The 22998-nt window shown below is 35.4% G+C and overlaps 1 protein-coding gene across 1 annotated transcript; it reads right to left on the bottom strand.

The window, feature by feature from the left end:
- Positions 1 to 89: 89 nt before the first annotated feature.
- Positions 90 to 21422, bottom strand: LOC124168991 (thioredoxin domain-containing protein 11). The gene is made up of 10 exons (XM_046547437.1): positions 20983 to 21422; positions 20617 to 20827; positions 17307 to 17543; positions 9959 to 10183; positions 7714 to 7908; positions 7447 to 7534; positions 3953 to 4605; positions 1677 to 1910; positions 934 to 1151; positions 90 to 849 (listed from the first exon to the last, which is right to left on the bottom strand). The coding sequence occupies exons 1-10, from the start codon at positions 21144 to 21146 to the stop codon at positions 231 to 233; spliced, it is 2844 nt and encodes a 947-aa protein (XP_046403393.1). The 5' UTR covers positions 21147 to 21422; the 3' UTR covers positions 90 to 230.
- Positions 21423 to 22998: the final 1576 nt, after the last annotated feature.

Raw genomic sequence — 22998 nt, 5'->3', positions numbered from 1 at the left:
GGCGAAAGAATTCGAAAATCGATGGTTGGCTGTTCACATGGAGAGGGAAACCCCAGGCTACTTCCGTCATGAATCGAATTGACTCCATGGAATATTATATAACATATATTTCAACAATGAATCAATACATAAAGTTTCACATAATGGATATGTTGGTAATTACCCATCCAAGTTTAAACATTTGTACATAAAAATTAAATTCATCATCACAGCAACAAAGGCCATAGGATTCACAACTCTTCCTTAAAGGTGACGGAAGCATCTTTGGAACTTTCTACTGGTCTCTGTAATTCACCCGACAAAAAATCACTTGCAACATCATTTCCGATCCCCACAGTTTTCCCGGACTTCACCGATTCATTCACAGCTTCCTGACCTCGTTTTTCGATGAGGTCGGCACTCACAACACTGAGTGCTCGATGATACCTGTGAAGACTGGACACAATAACTTCAATATCAGGCACATTTCTTGATGTGTCGCTGACTTGGCTGTTTCGTCTACTGTTCAAGGCTAAATAAGTCTCTCGTACATGTCGCAGCCTGAGAGAAATACGTCTATGCTGCAAAAATAGCACCCTTTTAAAACTTCGTAAGTCTTCTTTTGATAGTCCAATCCCTTCCTCATTATCCAGTAAATGCTTTATCCTTGTTTCTGTTGTTTCTCTCTTGGACATTAATGATGCGATCATGCCAAGGCATTTTACTTTTGCTCGGCGAATGCACATTTCATCGCAGCCTCCCAAAAGGGTTTCTATTCGTGCTTCTGGACTTAGATTAGCCGCCACAAATTGGGCAATATTGCTGACGGTCATGGGTAAATTAGGAGGAAATATGCGGCTATCAGATTTCCTGCAAAGAAAAAGTCAATTTGTAAGAAATTCAGTCAAGTCAGATACTAAGTCAAGTAGTCAAAGAATATATCATAGACTGTACCTGTATGCAGGAAAGAAAAGTATTGAAGGAAAGGACTCCATTGTGTATTCCCAAGGAAGGTCATTAGCATCACCATCTATGCGAGCAAATATGATGCTAGAATTAGAAACTTCTTTTCCACTGGTGTTTGTAGTAAATATCCTGGCCACAGTTAGAAAAATATGCCACACAGAAGAACAGAAAGCACAGGAGGGGGAGTGGTACAGTACCACAACATTCTGAAAAGATCAAGGCAAAATAATGAGAATAATATGAAGTAACCACCTTCTCTAAGGTGATGCCAACTTTCTAGGAATATCATGCAATTTTAAAGAAAAATATTTGGTAAAAATTTAATTAATGAAAGATTCATAACTTTGTTCCGAGAGGGATGCTCATTTTGTTAAGTACTTCCTCACAAGAAATTAAACAACAACAAACTACATGAGGCCAACATGAAACGCTGGGGATTAGCCGAGAAGGGAGTCAGGAGTTAGTAAGGAGTAACTTGTTTGCAAAAGGGTAATGCAGACAATTTTTTACAGCAAGTAGCTGGAGAAGTAAGCAACAGATGTGGAATTGAAAAATTATGGATCTATTTATATAAGCTGTATTTACAAAGTAAAAAAAAATGTAAAAAAGTCTATTGTCATGGAATGATAGAAGAAGGTAATGAAATCTAGTGACAACAATAATTATAATTACCCGACCTCAAATTACTGTGGTTAGAGGTCAAACTAATAATGTGGCAAGCATGAACCAACCTTGCTGTCATCCAGCACTACTTCCTTGAAAGTTCTTGAAGAAAGGTCCAACACACATATTGAATTTGGGGGACAAGTACTCCCTTTTTGGCCATTTTTATGAGATGTATCTTCATTGGCAGGGACTGACTCAGAACGTAATGATCTTCTCAGGGCACCAGATGAGTAGTTACTTATAAGCTCAATAAGAGATTTCTTACTAAATGAACCAGTCATCACATGTTGAGTCTCACCCTAGAAATAAAAATAATAAGGCTTAGTAGTTTTTTTTAGCACATTCACGGCCACCAGTCGAAATGACCTAAATGCATACTTCATCCTCACACTGTTTTGGCCATGATGACTGGAGGATGAGTCATTTTTTGGCCTCTCGACAAAGCATAGACCGGCACAGCGCACATAGCCGAATGCACAAGAAAACTCAAATGGAAAAGATCCAAGTCTTAAAGTGAAAAAGAAAAACACTTTGGTGCACTAGGTGATTTCATCTTAAAATCCACAGCAGGAAACATGTTAAAAATGAAAACTTCTTCATTCATGGTCAAAGTTTGGAGTTCCCATTTTTGCAACTACATACTTATACATTTTTTCTTAAAGGATGCAAACACTAAAACAAAACCAAAAACACCCTTGCAAGACAAGTGCTGAAATCCTCTTGCAGTCTTCGATTATGGTAAAATTACGCATCGTAAAAATTTTGAAATTTTTTCATGCACGCAGTAAATTAATTTATATTATTTCTCTTTCCACAGAAAATGATAACAATTAACATGTTTTTTCGGCCATTTCTACATGACATATCCTTGACTAATTTGACCCAACATAAATGAAGTAAGCAATTATGTAAGTGGTTGAAATGGGATAAAATAAGCACATATGCCCAAGTATAAAACCACATCAAGTCCATGAAATTTTCAGCATTACATATTTGACAAGTAATTTTGAAAAATAGCAGAAAATATAAACTTCTTGCACAGGTGTACAGGATATAAGGTATGCTGATATCCAATGATAAGAGAGATAAACCTTGTCCCTGCACAAAAACTTTAAGATTCCACGAAATTACTTATATTCCTACACCAAAACTTGAAACTTATAAAAATTTCTTTAATTATTTAGCACCAAAATTGTATGTGAATCTTTGGCAAAAATTACAAGGTTGTAATAGCAAATATGAATTTGTAAAAAAACTGAGAGACTGGTTGTTTAGTAATAAAAATATTGAATTTTTATTTCAGACAATTAAATAATCTGTTCGTTTAGTTGCTTAAAACTTATTTTGTTACCAAATTTATTATAAATTTATTTCATGTTAATTTTCTTATTACTTTATTCTAATTGTATTTTGTATGCTTTAAAGATTGTTTATGCACACATGGACAAATGTGTCTCTGGAGGACTCATAGAAGAGCCTCTTTTGTTTTGTTTAAAGGTTACAAGAATGTACTGCCGAGCATTGCCATTTTTTATGTAATGGCAACCCCTATTCAAGACATGTCTTAAGGGGTGTCTATTTCACTGGTTATGTATGTACATGTAGTAATATTTTGGGGCAGTGGAATAAATATCTTTATCTTTATCTTTATAAAATGATTAAAGCAACTGATAGGAAATTTTACATTACATATTTACAAATAAGTTTACACTTCGAAGCTTTAAAAAAACTGTAAAATATCCAATTGAGTACCAAAATTACCCTGACAAACAGATAAGAAACCAGACTAAAGAAAAATGGTACTGAGGAAGAAAAACAACTGATTCATTTGTAATTAGCGCACTTAGATTTTTTCATCTAGAGGGCAACACGCAACAGTTTTGATGCACCATTTCACTATGTATCTATACACGGTTGCCCTCAGGTGACATTTCTTAATGGAATATATTCCGAAAAAATAACAAATGCAAAGGATTTTAAATATTGCTTAAATAGAGGAGTTGATGAAAGTTAAGAATTTATAATTGTTTTAGCATATAGATTTAGAATGGCCGGTGGAATAAACTAACAGAGCCAACCGTAAGTGCACACCAGGTTAGAAAACTCAACAAGGAAAAATAATTGGCCTTGACCAAAATTAAACATAAAACCCTCCAACTCAAGCCACACTAATAAAAATCCCAGTCAGAATTAGTGATGTTTACTAGTGGAAATTTTTAACAAAAATTCAGAATTACCATTGAAAGAGCATCTCAGCCACTCTAGGCCCCACTCAGAGCTATGAAAAAGTATAATGGAGACACTGAATCTGAGTTTAAATCAAAAATTGATAAATACTTACGCTTGCATGTAAAATAACAACAGCAGTAGCATCCTTCTTTGACAGTACATCAACACCCAACCCCAAGGCAAAATGATGGTACTTCAAAGAGTCTAAAGCCAAAATTGATAGTGTCTTATTAGTTCGACAGGCTAGACCTCTGACTAATGGCAAGAGATTTTCTGGTATCTTGCTAACATTTTCTGAAGCATTATCATCTGGAAATACAGCTGGGTGCAAAATTTCACCATGCAGAAGTCTCTTGCATGCTTCCTCTTTCTCATGATGCTGTATCAATGATACACGCTCATCATACCACAATGCTTCTGAACTAGATTGATAAAATGGCCATAAAAATATCTGCTCATCATCATGGAAATTTGGCCCACTCATTACCCTTTCTTTGGGTCTCACACAGGGGTTCTGATTATCTCTGCAACAAGCTCCATACAAAATATCTGGAAATGATTCTCCCCATAAATGAGCAGTTTGCTGTTTACAGCTTTCTTTCACACCATCCTTGTCACAAAAACACGATTCATTTCTAAAAGAGCAAACATGGTGAAGCATGTTTCCACTTTCCTTGAAATCATGATAAAGGCTTAAAGTCTCCAGTTTCTTCTTAATCCAAGGTGTACATTTTTTGACTGTTTTCTCATATTTTCTTCTACTTTCTGAAAAAAGAATACAATATACATGGAAGTCAAAACAATACTTTGTTGAATTCTTTCAATAGTATTTGCAAAATGTATGAAGGATAAGTAAAACGAGTTCAGAGGTCATCCCGAGGTAAATCAGAGGTTTATCCCAAAAAAATATTAAAATCATTTCTATACTTTAGGCAAAGCCTTTTTTTCTTCAAAGCAAAAGCATGGATAATGAAAGCAGATGAGACAGATCCTTGCTAGTGAGATCTTTTCTTATAAACATGCAATGCCATTTTATAAGCAAGATTAAGAGTACAATGCATTAGAATAATCAATTACAACAGCTTACATTCTTGGAGGTTTTATTTGTAAGCTAAAAAAAACTGTCTTTTCTTCTGGCCTTTCTAATACAATTATAACAAATACATACTGACCAAACCTCCAAGAAAATAAGCAGTTAAGTAATACTGCAGTGGCTAATTGTACCGAGGCTCATATTACTAGATGCTAAGCCCTTTCGCTCCATCAAGGATGGCAACCTGTTGGAAAAAGGACTTCAATGAAGACAACTGGTTGAGCCTCAAATCTGAGCTAAAGCCACACGACACAATCAAAATAGTTCCAAGACTATGAATTTCAGAAGTCAAGGTTCAGTCTGTGTCCTGCACACAATGTATTAGTCAGTGAAATACTTGAAATTTTGGAGATAAGCCGATTAAAATCAAAAAGGTTGACCTGTACATAATGCATGAGTGCCTGTTCCTCTTGGGAATTTATGGTAAAATTTTCTAACATGAGGATACAATATAGGTAGAGGTCCGTGAAAGTGGTTTTATTTTTTGCTAAAATTCGTTTTGAAACCATAATATTTCGGTGTTATAGAAAATCTTGGTGGTGTTATTATAATGCTACAATTTTTCCATGTTTATAGGCGTTTTATTATTTTATGGTACATGTTTCATGAATACTTATATGTACTTTTATTAAGCATTTTACATAACATTTAACATAATTTCGATTGTACAAAATTTCTGATAAAACTAACTGAAGGAAATGGTTCGCAAGTATTATTGGTTCAAGGTATATGAATGGTTCAAGTATGTAGTCTTGGCGAATACGATTGGCAAACAGCAAATCTCCACTACCTAGTTATGTATATAGGTACTTCGAGAGCCATTCCAGAATGTTTGGATTGTCAAGTTCCTCTACACTAAATAAAGCCTTTAAAAATGCTTCAGTAGTTGCAACAACAAGCTCATCCTTCGCTTTCTTTGACTGAGTGACTATGCGTTCAAATGATAGCTGTTGTTTTGCGGGTCCACTTTCTTTCGCACCTTCATGTGTATCGCTACTGATGTGCTTTAACAACGTGTCACATCTTTCAAATTCAAATCTTTTATCGCTAAAAATTTGCACAGTAATACTCTGTCTTTCACATAAAATCCTTTTCAGTTGAATTCACTTGCCCTGGTATCACTAGCTTTTGGCATTTTAAATTTCCTTTCCTTCGTTCGATATTTAAAGCTGAAACCACGATAAAAAAAAGTCCAACCGCAAAACACAACCACTCAAGATGGCATTTTCAAACTGAGTGCTGGGTAGCTACGGTACAACCATAGTACTGTGTAACTTACAAACTGGCCGAAATGTTTCATGTCGCGGGTTCCCTTTTGATACCCCTCACCCAGGTGTTGAGGGAATGTAGGACAGCTGCTAGATACAACAAAATTGCTTAGTTTTGATTACAGCTGTTGCCAAATTGGTCAGGAAAGGCAGTGAAAGAAGCCAGCGGACCTCTATCCATTGGTTTCGAATTTAGCAAAGATATGCATTGTTTACAACAAATCTATCAATTTTCGTGGTGTAAACAATTTGTTATGTGCAACTTGTCAACAATAGATCTGGCTGTCTTATATAAAATTCCAAGTTATTTGAACAAAAATTATGGGAATACCAAGCGCTCAATGTTGGGCAACTTGATTTTATGAGCAAAAAAAAGGTACTTTTTTTAGAGAAAATTAAACATATGAAATAATACGGAGTGGAAATTTTTTTAAGTAAATGATCCAACGTAGTAATAAATTCTCTTACGTATGCTTTTTGTTGTATTGAAATTTATTATCTCGTTTAGATGATAGAGCTCCTCAAACTTGTGTGTCTTGCATTTTTACGGACAGTAGTGGATAGACCTTGGAGGTTGTACAACCCCTTTCCAGGGTGGGTAACCATCGATTCTTGCAGTAAAATAATCGCAAACCTGAGTCAGCACATACTTGAGGCCTTTACAGAAATTTTTTTCTTGGAAAAAAGCTGTGTGAGTTTGATTTGTGTGTATTGGAAATATCTTGTGTATTTTGAACATCAATTTGATTTGCTGCCTTCCTGTGTATGTACCTTCCTTCAATTCAAATCCTTCCAATCAATATAATCCCTTAACATGTCTACAAAAAAGTATGATCTTGGGAATTCATTTCCTTTAACTAGGCCAATGTTTTTCCCAAGGCATATTTCAATATGGCCTCCGCTTAGGCAAAACAAACTGTGTTCTCATTTAATTCATGGTTCATAGCAACTTATTTATAGTTTCTAAATCCTCAAAGCCCACCTTTGAGAGAAAGAAAAACTTTTAAATCTGGCAAAAATTCACACTGACATTGGAAACACACATACACGTAGACCAAATTAAATACATAGCTAATACTAGTTAAAAACTGTTCAATTTGTAAATTTTGAAACCATATTCATTTGTGACAGAGATATATGTATAGGCAGAAAGCTCCTAGCAAAATATTCCACACACACAATTAATTCCACTCATGATGCATATCCCTTCACATCATCTCAATGCACCTTAATAAGATGACTTACCTTCACGAGAAGATAATATTTCCTGAATCAGTTCATTTACCTTGGAATTGCTGTTACAATTATAGTATTCAAGAGCCACTTCTCGCAGCTGCAAAAGCAAAAAATATGCAGCAAAGATATAATTATACTCAATAAGAACTCACATTTCACACTGTTAACTAAACTTAAATAAAGCCATTATTTTAAATATATTAAGAGAAGATATGGGTAATTGGCATTAATATCCTTTAAAAATACAATCCCGAAATACTATAAAAACAAACTAACCACATTAAAATTTGGATTATCTTCTCTAAAAGGATTCCTTGGCGTAAATAAAAATAGTACAGGTCCTTTGTCCACAAAGTGAGAAAGAGTGTGACTTTTCACACCTGGAGGAGAGACCCATATAGCCACAGCATGGAGGTGCTTATCAATCCAATCGATGAGAGAATCTTCATTGAAAGATGTGCCAGGGTACTCCTAAAATTGCAGAGAAAGAAAAAATTTCTTGGTTATGTTAATCCTGGAAACGTTTTATGAGAATAATCAAAATAAAAAGTTACTATGAAAAGTATTTAAATATCAGGGAAGAGCACACATGGAGAATTCTGAAAATTATACAATCCAGATACATAATTTCATTTAATCTTATTTTGATGCATGTCAGAGAATACAATTACTTCCTGCTGTGTGGTGTAAAATTTTACTGAGCCATTTATTGAACATGTACAGATTACACAATTCTGGATTTTCATTTTGAAATACTTTTCATTAATGGGAGCATGAACATCTATCTAAACAAAAGATTTTTTTCTCAAGTGATATTACCAAAAAAAATATACAGTGGGCAGGAATGGCAATAGAAACTAAACAAAAGTCAAAACCAGTAAAATTTCAATAGTTTCATTCTCAGGAGCAAAATGTAGAAAAGAAACGAAATGTATTTAAACCCGAGGAGCTATATTAGGGTCAAAACGAAATCAGATTCAAGACTACTTCGTGTCAAAATATAAACTAAAACTCTGGGACGAAACGAAACATAGATAACGTTATACACTGGAGGGACCATGTGCCTCACCCCCCACCTCCCGAACAGTTTAGTTTTGACCCACACTCCAATATGTACTAAGTATGGTTGAATGAAGTAGAGGTTCACCCTACTACATGGGGCACTCATATTTTTACCACTGACAGGAGAACGGTGAACACAAACTGGCCATTTGAATCTTAGGCTCGATGTTTTGACCACTCTACACATATGCCAATTGTAATGGGTTGAAAATATTGCCTATTTTCCCTCTTCACTCAACCTCTGAGATCGAAACTTAACTATGAGCAGCAGAGTTTTGATTAGTTTAGTTTCGTTCCTGGGAGTAAAGTTTCATCCCATGTCAAAACCAAACTCCTTGGTGATTTTAATTTCATGCAGGAACGAAATTAAAGCGAGGCCTCGTATTTTCATTTCCCTCAGAGTTGAAACGAAAAATTTTCATTTCGTTTCACTTACCATCCCTGACAGTAGAACCCAGGTATAACGAGTGCTCATAATCCCTCGGACATTACTCATTAAACTTCCTCATTACATACATCCGAAAGCATTGAATAAAACCACCTAATTCTACCAGTCTTTCGTATTTACAGTTTTTTCTTCCATGGCATTTGAGGAAGGTGAACAGCAAAAACCTCATTTCAGGCATGATTTGGTGGAGTTTCTACATATTTAAAGAAAGACTCAGGGCATTTTCCATTATATAAAATATTTATTCCCTCAGTTTTGGTGATTTTACTCCAGTTCTTATATTTTTTAAAGTGAAAAAAGCTGTTTAAACAGCACATGTTAGTAGGTACGTCTTGCTTGATATTTTAAATACATACATATGCCTCGTTAACTAGCTGTGAGCATATTACAACACCCATACCAAAAAACAAAGAATAATTTTGAGTCCACAACGAGATATGGCAAAATCTAACATATCCTCAATGCTACTGATGGTTGGTAAAAACACAGAATAGCTGTTTTTTAACATCTAAAAAAATTCAACGAACTTTGTGACTTTTTTCAATTATAATTTTACCTTCATGGCCATACAAATCATATAAAAATGTTGATTTTCAAACATATGATCAGCCAATTTAGCCAGGCATTAAAAATTGTATTCAAGGAATGTCTCACATAGCACTGATAGCGTTCATGTGTAAAATTATACTTCACTCCAGTGGCATAACTAGGAATGTGCTTGGGGGGGAGGATGGGGTGGCGACACCCCCCCCCCCCCAATCAACTCTCCCTCTGGGAAAATTTTTGAGAAATGACCATGCCTGGAAATACATTTTGCATAATTTTGGCACTAAAAATTTAACTTTACGCAGATGCAGAAATTATACGTCAAAAAACTATAAAATAGTTTTGAATATTTTTTATTTCTCTGAGGCTTTGGGGGGGAATATATCCCCTCATGCCCCCCCCCCCCCTTTGTTACGCCACTGCTTCACTCATTAAATTTTTATCCAGAACAGAATATGAACTCACCAAGGTTTCATTCCATAAGTACAACTTGACCAATGGGTATCCCAACTGACTCCTGTTTGCACCAGGCACATCAAATCTTGACATAGCAGCAGGATTGGTAACAACAGCAAACCGAACATTTCCAAAAGGATGGGTCTCTAAATGCTTCACAGAAGCACTATGGAATGCCGAGAACCCTATATTCCTGGAGGAACCATGCATATCAAAAAATCCCACAGCAACAGCCTAAAGCAAATGCATAATTGACCATTAATAACTCTCAACAGTGTGCAAATGGATCAATATGACACACATAAACAAGAAAAACTAAGAAAAAACTCTGAAACTCAATCATTTCAACCTGAATGTAGGCAGGTGAGGAAAGAGCTTATACCAATCCAAGTCACTGGAATGTGAAATTCAATGGCCATTAAAGTCCATTAAACTATCCAATATTCCACAGGGAGTCCATAAAAGTAAAAACTCACACCACCAAGACTTCAAGGAGGGAATATCTACAGATAAATTATATTGGAACTAAGGAATCTCCAATACATAGTCCAACATCCTAAGCTAAGTTTATCTAAGCATATCTTATTAGAGTGATGGCTAAAAAGTTACAAAATAAAAACTGAAGTTTATTAAAACTTTACATGCCAAATATGTTAACCTGCAGCAAGCACAAATTATTTAATACTGAATAAAGACAACGAAATAGCTTCAAGACGAAGTAAATCTATAATCATTTATCAATATACAGAAACTCCAATTATCCATGAGCGAATTATCCATGTTGCAGATTGTTCAGGCACAAGTTCCACGCTCCTTCAATATTTTCCGTGATCTTTATATAAAAAATAAAATCAGATGCAAAAAAAACTGTATTACCATATTTTAATGCAAGGAGACACAACACTAAATATTTCAATTAGAACTGCCTTCATAAAACATAATATTAAGAGGTAGGAAATTTTCACTTTTGATGAAATTACGAAATTCCAAAAGAATTTCAAAAAACAGGACTGCCATTTCTAGATACAATGATGTTAGAAAAAAATTGGAATACCAAGTATTTCATTTTTGGGAAATCCATACTACAAGGAAAAATCATTATTAATTCACAAAATTTGCTGCAAAATTATCGTATTTCAACAGGAAATTTTATCAACAACATATTAAAGTTCAACATCACCAATGGATGTTTTGTGGTTTTCCATGAGCTGAAAAACAATCGCATAATAGCATAAATTACTTTGAAGCATGCACAGCAGATTCCAAACTACCCGGCTGCGGTATATCAGTGTATGATTTTCACAGTAGCTCAATATTTTCCGTGATCTTTATAAAAAAAAAATCGGATTCAAAATCACCGGAATTACTGCATGGATGCATCAATATAGGTCACCATTCCAAACAATGCTTTAAAAAAATTTGCTAGTGCAAGTTGAGCTGTATTGGACTCACGGCTCAGAAAATATCAGAAAAGCAATGCTTCCTCTCACATAACCAGAGGGCAATGGACAGTTAAAAAGTGTCACAATTTGGCGTTCAGATGTCCTTTAAAGGATTTATTTTATCAATTTATGTCTCTTTCTGTCTCTACTCTGTGAATTTCATGGTTGAGCTTCCACGCGAGACAGACGTGGGCTGGTGCTTCGCTCGAGACAGGCAGGTGCCTCAGTGATGTGTTCAGTTGCGTCCAGAGTATAAGTGCATTCAATTACGAGGATAACTTCCTACTCAATTTAGAAGCTCGAGTTACTAATATTAAGTGGAAACCGCAGTTTAAAATGGCTAATTGCAGTGTATGTAATGTGAATGTTCTTAAGCGCCAGCTAAGGATTACCTGCAGTGAATGTCAAACCCAGTGTCACGCTACTTGTGTTCACTTGTCCAAAGAGGATATCGAGTATATTAGCGCTGAAAAGCAAAGTTGGCGTTGTCCTACCTGTGCTGCGGAAAAACGTAAGAGCATGTCAGTAGTTCCACTGGCGGATACGGACACTGCTAGTATCTCTCATATTATAAACCTTCTAGAAGAAGCTAAAGAGGACAGGAAACGCATGGAATTGGACTTGAACAAGGCTATTGAGTTTGTGCACAATAGATTAGATGAAAATACTAAAGTGCTTCAAGAAAACTCAACGCAGATTGCTGAATATTTAGCGACAATAGACTTGCTTAGGCAAGAAAATGTTGGCTTAAAATCTCGAGTGAGTGAATTAGAAAAGAGGTTAGACGACCAAGAGCAATATTCTTGCGTTAATGACCTTGAAATACACGGCATTCCCCAGCAACCAAATGAAAATACCTTAGAAATCGTGAAAAGTGTGGGGGACGCCCTTGGTGTAAAAATAACCGACGATATGGTGAACACATGCCACCGATTGGGAAAGAAGGGACACGAAGGCGGAACGAGAGGTATCATAGTCAAATTCGTCCGTAGGTATACAAAAGAAGAAATTCTTCAAAAGAGGCGAGTGAAAAGGACCTTCTCCACACGGCACCTGGGCTTGGCGACCGATACTCCGGTGTACATAAACGAGAGCCTGAGTCCAGGTCGGAGGAGACTCTTCGCTGCTGCGCGTCTTGCGAAGAAAGAAAAGGGATACAAATACTTATGGCTAAGGCATGGGACAATACTCATGAGGAAGAAGGAGAATGATCAAGTAATCACTCTGAAATCCTCTGATGACTTGGAGAAACTGTAAGCATTCTGTGAGTGAGTTACGTATGTCTTCAACCTATCTTTACTAACAAAATGCAGAGTACTGTTAATGATAGTGGATTTAATGGTGGCAGGTTCCTTGTCTTGCACCAAAATATAAGAAGTCTAAGAGCTAATTTTGATAAATTTGTATTTCAACTAATCAATCTCGATATAAAACCCGCTGTAATAGTTTTGACAGAAATTTGGGTCAATGACACTGAAGTATCTATGTATCAAATAACTGGCTATCGGAGTTTTGATGTGTGTAATAATAACTACAGGGCTGGAGGAGTTATTGCATATGTAGCAGATACTTATGAGTGTTTTTCTATTGATCTGGGTGAATTAAAAACTGCTGATATGGTTAAAATATCAGTAGGGATAAATGACTCTTCTTGGATAAGCATTATTGGTGCATATAGACTTAATTTTAACCCTGTTGAACATTTTTTGAGTGAATTGGAGAATGTATTAACCATCTCTCGTGAGAGGAATTTAATTGTAATTGGTGATATTAATTTATGTATATTACAACCCAACGATATTTCCTTTGAATATCAAACCCTTATGGCTAGTCATGGACTGGACCAGCTTATTCGAGTACCAACTAGAATTAGCAAAACGGGTAGTACATGTATAGATCACATTTTTTGCAGAAGTAGAGATAACTATAAGTATGAGGGAAGAGCGGACGATTGGGGTTTAACAGACCATCATGCTGTATCATGTTCTTTAAATATTAATGTACCCATTAATATGTACGAACGAGTTTATCGAAGCCATTGCCGGATAAACTTTAACCATCTAAATAATAGTTTGCTAAGATGCGACTGGAATGATGTTTATTCACAACAAAATGTCAATGAAGCCTATGAAATATTTATAAATAAATTGAAATGCTGCATTGAAAAAGCTGAATACGTGTCAGACAGTAACAGATCGGGAGGAATGAAGAGGCCATGGATGACTTACGCTTTATGCGAGAGAATTTCTAGGCGAAATTTTCTGTACAAAAAAATGAGGAAACACCCTGAAAATGAAAAGCTAAATAGGTACTACGTATCGTACACGCAAAGACTAGAATATGATATTAAAAAGCGCAAAGAAAAGTATTACAGGGACCTATTTGATAGTAATGTCAATAATACCGCTGCTCAATGGCGCATTTTAGATTCACTCACGGGAGGAAAGCAAGGAAATGAGAATTGTGTAAAAATTAGAACTAGTAATGGTATCGTTGTCACTAAGTGCCAGGACATTGTAAACGAATTTAGTTCACATTATGGTAAAGTAATTCAAGCATTGACCCAGAACAATTATTTTGAAAGTAATACGAATAAATACAAAGAAATATTCCCAACCTCCAATTCAATTGACTCACTGTTTTTTGTTCCTACTGATGCGAAAGAAATAAGCAGCATTATTAAGGAATTAAAGTCTAAAAAATCTAAAGGTGTTGATAATATTTCTACACAAGTTATAAAAGAAGTAAATGCAAATATTTCGGAGGTCCTTGCCCATATTGCTAATCTAAGTATGTATACTGGAATATTTCCTAAACAATTAAAAACTGCAATAGTGATACCAATTTTTAAAAAAGGTGATAAAATGAACGTAAATAATTACAGACCAATATCCCTATTATCTGTATTTGCTAAAATAATAGAAAAAGTTGTTAAAGTCAGACTTCTTAAATTTCTAAATAAGCATAGTTTTTTCAATAAAAACCAATTTGGATTTATGAGTGGTAAGAGTACAGAGGATGCATTATTAAAATTCTGTTCAGAGCTGAACGACGGACTGAATAAGAACTGTAGAGTTGCTGGCTTATTTGTAGACATTACCAAAGCCTTCGACTCCATTAATCATAATATACTAATGAATCGATTATGGGAAGCGGGTATACGTGGAACCGCATATGATTGGTTTCAAAGCTATCTTTGTGATCGAGATCAATGTGTGCGTCTCAAAAATTGCTACAGCGAAAAGATTCGACTCACCTGTGGTGTGCCACAGGGTTCTGTGTTAGGACCCATACTGTTTTTAATATATGTAAACAATTTATGTGCTGGCAGGTTTAAAGGTCAATTAACGTCATTCGCAGATGACACTGCACTAAGTTACTCTGTTAATAGTGTTGATGATCTATATGAACACATACAAAGTGATCTATTAACACTCAATATGTGGTTTTCGGCTAATTATATGTTGTTAAGTGAAAAAACGAAATATATTATGTTTAGCATGAGTAAATCTACCTCAAACAAAAGTAAACTATACTATCAATGTGCAAATTGTATAAAAGATAATGTCACTTCCTGTGATAAATGTATTTTGATAGAACAGGTTAGTCACATAAAATATTTAGGTATATATTTTGACCAAAATTGTAAATGGAAGTCTCACATAAATAAATTAAAATCAGAAATGATTTCTATTGTAAGAAAATTCTACTTCCTCAGATACATATGCCCTGAATCAGTGTTAAAAATGGTATATTATGCTCTCGTTAATTCAAGATTGCAATACGGAATAGCCTGCTGGGGTGGAGCATATTTTATCAACATTAATCCATTGATAGTGGCGCAAAAAAGGGTTATCAGGGTTATAACACGATCATATAGGAAAAGCCACTCATTTCCTCTGTTCAAAAAATTAGATATCCTCCCACTAAGGCATTTATTCATTTATAAAGTCCTTAGAATATTCTATAACCGTAGTGGTGAAAAGGCCCGACCACAAAACTATGACATTAGAGCTTGGAGAAACTTCCATATACCTAGGCCGACGACCGAAATTTATCGACAGTCGTACAATTACTTAGGGCCTAAATTGTTTAGCATGTTGCCGAGTAATGTAGCAAACTCGGAAAAAAGATGGGGATTTGCATCCGCAGTAAAAAAATGGCTTATGAGGTGTGAGGAAGTAGAGTTTCTACTAAGAAAGGTGGGTTAAAAAGTCTACAATAAAAGGTATATTGTATATTCTATGTATGTAATTATGCGTTATATAATAAAAATAGTTATCCTTGTCTAAATATTTGAAATACGTTTTGTAATAATGAATGCAATCGGCAATAGAACAAATAACTGAATACAAAGAAATTTTACTTCTCATGTGTGCTAGCACCAGACCCATGTAAAAAGTTTAAGATGGTAGCCCCAAAACTACTCAAAGGGGTACCTATATATTCCAAAATTATTTAACTATGTTCTAAAATGTAATATTTGATTGTAAATGGAATAAATTATATATTATTATTATTATTATTTAATGTTTCTGCCAACATATTTTTTACATAGCTTATGCATGAATATAGCTTGCCGTTTCCCATGTAAATTTTCCCATGGCATATTATCCATCTTTAAATGTACTTTTCATCACACAAATACACAATTATTGCCACAGCCTTGAATGCGGTTGAATAAAGCCTACAGGAAGCGGAGATTTCATTGCACACAGACACGAATGGTCCTGAGATCTCATTTACGCCTCATCTTTCTCAACACGGTGATTACTTTTTGCGGACTCATGGGAGTACACCCAGTCAGTAACTAATCAATTACTGCCTGGGAGCAGTGGCGGATCTATGGGGGGGGGAGCTAAAGGGGCTGTAGCCCCCCCCCCCCCCCCCCCCGCCTTGGGTATCTAATTTACACTAGATAGAATGGTTAATTTTTTTTCTGACCCCTACTACTGCTGAAATTTTAACCCCCACTTAGCTCCCCCCCCCTTTGTCCCTATCCTGGATCCGCCACTGCCTGGGAGCAGTAGGTCTTCCGCAGTTACACCGAATGCTTGGCATTGAAAACTATGAAGGAATTTGAATATGCAGATGCAGGGAACCTAGTGGCCTGACAGAGATGAAAATGAGCCAGGCATACTACACATGATGGATACAGATATTGTTTGCGCCATGACCAGTCAACATAAAATTGGAGAGGAAGGAAGGCGAGGAACTGAAGGCAGCTGGGGAAATGGTAGAAAAGACAAAGAGAGTAGCAATCTCATAAGTCACAGCCAAGCGCTCACCCGCATAGATAGATTGTGGTAGAGTATGGAGTAATGGGATTACGAATACAATGACATTAAAAAGATTCACAGTTGGGTGAAGAAAGCTCTCAAAGAGTCATTAAAGGAATGTAAAATAACTTTCTATGCGCATAAATAATACCACATAGTTTGATTAACGTGAATTATGAACAACAAAAAAAATAAAAGTGAAAGTTTTGATCTATGTTTACCGATCATTAGTGGTGCCTATCCCCATCAATAGCCCGGTCAGTAGGGAGTTTAATGTTTTAACATTTATACTTGGTACTGAGATTCAGTCATATAAAATGATTCATAAAGAAGTATGTACATAATAAAAAAATAAAGTATGTAGGTAATATCCATACAACACTCCGGGCTACCCTTAAAGCAATGCTATTGAAAAAAAGGCAAAATACAAGGTCATCTTAGCAACAAATTAATTGATAAGCCAAATGCACTAAGAATAAACAATATTTTGTAAATTTTCAAATAAAATAATATTCTTCCATAGTTGGCATTAAATTTGGACACTGACCCCGAGATAAGCACTTTTTAAGGCTGTAATAAACCCATGAATGTGATGAAAAAAATGAATAATTGGTTAAAATATAATAATTTACTTACATCATACTTGGTCATTAATTTTGTGACCTCAGCTGGGTACTCGATGCGAGTAAATGGATGGAGAACAGACTTAAGAAAATGGACCATATATGGCATTGTTCTTGGCCCACGGTATTCTAAACCTTTCAGTCCTCTCATTAAGCCATAAACTATAAAAACTGGGAATTGATGCACTTTAGGGAACTGCCGTCTGCACTCGCTTTCTGGCTGCCAGCAATTCACAGCTGCAAAATAAACCTGAGGAAGTTGAAAAAAATTTTAAGATCAGGCAAATGTATGCAATTGCACCGCTAAAAATACGAAAAATAGAATTATTATATCATAATTATTCATTCCGCAAAGAAATGCTTATTAATTCCTGCTATTATAATTATTGAAAATTATGCCCAACCCTATGGGATGTTAAAAATTTGTACTAACAAAGTAATCCATTTGAATTCAGAAATCTGAAAAGATAATGAAGCCAAAGTTTACACGGACGAAAGCTCACAATGAGACCTTAAAGTACTCTTAAGTACCTAACTGTGTGCATAAATAATACCATATTGTTTCATTAATGTGAATTATGAACATAAAAATAAAATAAAAGTGAATGTTTTGAATTATTCATGAGAATGGCTTTAACTTTTGGGCAGCTCTTGTGACCTCATTTCAAGCTTAGAGGCTGTATAATGATAAATAAGCCATGAAAATTCATTTATGGACACTATTCAGGCAACAAAGTACAGTAAATAATTTTCATGACTGACCCCCATTGATTAAGTTTTTTGAGGCTTTATCATAATCATAAAAGAACGAGTACTTCCAGTAAATTTTTTTCCTTCCTTTGGGCACAAATTAGGATACCAATGAAGTCTGGAATGACAGGCATGGCTTGCTGTAATTTTAAGCCTTGTTGTAACGTAGAGGTCTATGCTATGATCAGCTCACATTCTTATCCATACAGTATTCAATCACCGACAGGACATGCTCGAATTTAACAACCAAAATAACTAGAAAAATTATTCGATGCTCTGGAAAATTTTGCCATGGATGCTATTTGAGTCCCATACCTTTAAGGAGTAGTCTAGAGCCTATTCAATGATATTAGGAGGTTTTTAAGTTCTATTGAAATACATTTCACCTATGATCTATTGGGCTTTTTGAATTGATTCCTAAATAAGCTCTAGCCTTAAGTAATGAGGGGTGAAGTGGAGGAATATAGCCAAGGAGATACTCGAAACAAATTTTTGCAACTTTTTGTATGCACATTTGATTAATATGGCTCTAAGGCATAAAAACAATTGAAGATTGTCTAAAAATAACTTTTCATTTAAATTAATTTCTTTAGCTTCATTATATTATATTTTTTAAGTCATGAACTCAGAAGTTCAAAGAAGTTGCAGAAGACAAAATTACCATCTCCATTCTTGACGAGGGACTGAATTATCTCTTCAGTGCATCAGTCAAAAGCATTTTTTGTCTAGCTTGGAGTTCTCAAACTGTATAGGTATACAAATTATGAACTAGGGGTTATATATGACCTTCGTACAAAAATTCCCCAAAACATTGGAGATATTGAAATTTATAAGAATTTGGAAAAGTGTAAAAAAAAGCTGGTAAGAATGCATTAATGAAAAATAAACCTAAAAATGCTACATTTTGCAAGACAGAGTGAAATCATTTAGCATTATAATTTTATTTAAAACCTATTGATGTCAGTAAAAATTACAGAAGTAATTTTGAAGATTATCTTAAGTCTATTTCAAATCCTATGCTAGGCCAAATTGCCTAACCCTTAAAAATACTATATGTGACCTACAACTTGTTATAACATAATTACTGTCTCTTTGAGTATTTACAGAGGCCACATTCCCAAGGCTACAGCCTAAACTTAAAATTCCTTAGCATTCAAAGTGAGTAATTTTCCTCAGTGGAATTTTTGACCCCTGAGTGTTTACCATGCCAAAATCAATATTTCTCAGACACTTTTTTTCTGGAAATTATTTTTCTGAAAAAAATCATTCTCATAAGCCAAAAGAAAATCAGTCAGTTCTGGTTGTTTATTCATTTCCATAACGTATCACTTCAGGGGTGTAACAAAGATTCAGCAAAGAGGTTATTGAATTTAAATGCATTCACGCCGTGAAAATACATAGCTAAGAAATCTATATAATTGTGATTGGAAGGAAAATATTTTAACTTTGATGAGGGATAAAAACTGAGAAACAGATGTAAACCAACATTAAAGATTATCAAGCACAAGCAGAACCAAAACTATTTGCAGAGACCTCCCTGTGAGGTTGTTGCTCGAGCTAACTGCAATAGACCAGGTGTGAATGCATAATTACCCAATGGACATTCGAAATAACATTCTTCAGCTATGACATCTATACATACCATTCAGACGTTGAAACAATAACCACAGTAAAGGACATAACTAAGAGGAAATACTTATAATAATTATTTTTTTTCTAATCTCATTTCACCTAGAATCTCATAGAAACAAGGCAACCTCTATTTTAATGCCAACACTTATACATATATTGACAAATAGACTTTGACTGAATTTTTGAAATTCTTAAAATCATCCCATCCTCCTTTACATTTGAATTGACATGACTTCACAACAACCCTTGTTCCCCTTACTTAACCTGTCTTTGCTTCTATCGTTCCAGCTCTTTCAACCATGGCATTGTACCTCCCTTTCCCCTGTACCTTACAAACAACACACAACCGTCCTTCCCACACCTTTCCCTATTCTGACACTTCCACCTACTCCTAATTTTGTTAGGAAAATAAGACCAACAGTTTTTTTTTTTGCTTTAGAATGATTTTTTGGGTGTCAAGACTTGTAAACGGCAGTAAAATTCATTCGAACTACCATATTCATCATACCCTCGTTCCTAAGTGTCACCTTATTATTTCAAGTTGATCTTGCTTCATAGAGAAGTAAAACAGAATATCTCTGCCCTTCACATTACAAGGCCCAAAGGAAAATAATATAACCTTCTATCTGCTTTGAAAGGCTTATCGTAGCGTCCACTAAAGTAAAACTCAATGCTTCCATCAAAATTATTTTTAATACAACGAAAATAATCCAACTCATTCACCCAACAGTCTCGGAAAACGGCGACTGGATTTTGATGGGCATTCCTTTTACTGCTGAAAAAGAACTTACGCACCAATTGGCCGTGACTTCGTCATAAATGCACTGATATTATTGGCCTAGTCCGACAGCAATCGTATGGAATGCTTTGACAGGACTAAAGAGATTGTGAAAAAAACACTTTAAGACTTATTACACAGGTAAAAAAATAAAGGGACACACCTCACGATGATAGTATTTCGCTGCGGCATCAAATTCTTGTCGTACTAACTGGCTTTCAGCGTCCCAAGGCGCATAAAACATGACGAAGGATACATCGGATCTCACAACCCTAGACAAGGCTGGTCCTAGTTGACCTCTATAGAAGTCGGCCACTAGTGATGTTTCATGAAAAAATGGTGATGCCGGCGAACTCATTGATACTTTAGGAATACTGAAAGATTGAATTTAAATGAATGAGTACAATTCATTGACAAAAAATCAAAGGCAAAACACTTGACTTGTAAACACGACGTTCGTAAGCCTACCAACGAATAACTTATAATAATAACAGTCGAAAATAATTCATGAAGGAACAACCACACATACACTTTCTGAAGAGCAGCATATGACGTGATCGCCAAAGCCAATATAAAACAGAACTCTCTCCCAAACGTATACATTTTGTTTGATGTTTGCACTGATGTCCCTGAATTACTAGATTTGGTATCAATATTATCTTCATTTCGCTCTTCGTCATCTGTTAGAGACATCACTCATTCAAAGCTCCTGGTTTTCGTTGAGACTGCCGTATCAACTACAAACTCTACTAGTTGTTTCATTAATTAGATAACATAGTAGTGCACTTAATTGGATTACATGCAAGCAGCATGGCGAGAAATGTGTCAGCATCAACTTGAATTCAAACTCGAAAAAACTTGCACGGTTTTTCACTTCAGCGGTAAATAGACATCACAGCTGGCAAAATTTATCAGGAAATTCATCCTTACGAATATCTTGAAGTCACGTCAACTCAGGTGCAGGTCAACCCCGACTCCAAAACAACAGAAAGCGGTTTATCGCACCGAACAACAAGCGGCAGAAGCGGGATCGTTTAAAGATACTGTTTCAGTGGTCTGGCAAAAATGCACGCCATACCACATCAATGCAGCTTAAGAGAAGCATACAGATAATCACTTACTAATATTAATGTATTTTATTACTGCTATTCAACTTTATGAGATAACAATATGCCTTGTGTTATACACATCGTGGTATATCTGGTAATCTGTGGGCTAGGTTAATTTTTGGGCACTGATGTGAGGAGTTGCGTCTACTAATAAAAAAAACAGAGATAAATCAAGTATAATACCACATTATGAATATATTTCATGAAAAAAACACAAAATATTCATGAGCAGCATTCAGCAAACTACCAAATTTTTGTTGGAGGTTTACATAATGCACTTACACAATCAAAACTTCATATTGGGTTTTCAATCATATTTTTCCAAAACTATTAACGAATAAGCAACAGTAAATTTAGAATAAGGATACTGACTAGTGCTGAATAAAAATCAAAGTGGATTTGAGTCAATGTTTCTGTGGAATGATAGTTAATTGCTCAAAACTCCTCAATTATAATGTTTAAATCTCTTAATTAGAGAGCATTGGGGAAAGAAGTAATAGGTATAGTTTTCAATTTGATGCATAAGAAAATGCACAAAATTCGAATAACTGCAATCAAATGGTGGATTGGTTGATGTTTTGGGGGATAGGGAGGGTCAAATCATTATATTTTACCTTTTACTATCTATTCTGTCTATATATAACTGCAATCCACCATTGGATAGCAGTTATTCGACTGCAGGCATTCTGAGGGGGTATTGGCGATCGTATCCTTGTGTAAGGTAGACCATTAAATGATAAGGTAACCTGTGAAGAGGCAGTGACTTGGCGACTGGAGGCCACCAATAATTATGCCTCTCATCAATCACGGGAGAGGGCAGCAGCTCTTCTTCATATATATGGATGTGGTAGACACACATTTCACTTTTGGGGTGGTAATATATACTTTAATGGCTGTAGTACTGCGATGTGGAAGGCCAGGGGAAACCATCCCTTTATTATCCTGAGGAGTCTCAGCTATACTCCACTCACTTTATATTATGACATATATAATGGAATTCTCTTGAGTAAAATATTCTGGAGGTAAACTAGTCCCCCTTCGGATCTCCAGGTGGAGACTACTCGAGAGGGTACATTGGTCAAATTAGTCGATAGAAGAATTGAGTGGAGAGCCGTATCAAACCAATCTTAGGATCAACATTGTTGGCCAGTGATCTGTATATATACAGTTGTTTTGGCAATAGTATCATAGGCCAGTCATGATTGATACTCCCCTTGGCTGGATACACCAGGTTTTCTTAATGAATAGGATGTTTTAACAGCAGACCAATGCAGTTTTGGGCTCCCACCAAGTATATGTTTTTCACAACAAATTTCCAATTGTTTTACATACATATTTGCAGTTTATTTAAATTTTCCCCTTCAGGAAGCTGTTTCTTAAGGATTTATGATGTGGGCTGTGTTGGATATGTGAATGCTGATATGGTAAAACTGAAG

Source organism: Ischnura elegans, chromosome 1 (genome assembly GCF_921293095.1).
Source record: "Ischnura elegans chromosome 1, ioIscEleg1.1, whole genome shotgun sequence".
Taxonomy (NCBI): Eukaryota; Metazoa; Arthropoda; class Insecta; order Odonata; family Coenagrionidae; genus Ischnura; species Ischnura elegans.
Note: the sequence above shows the minus strand (reverse complement) of the source record. Positions and strands in the feature narration are given on the sequence as shown.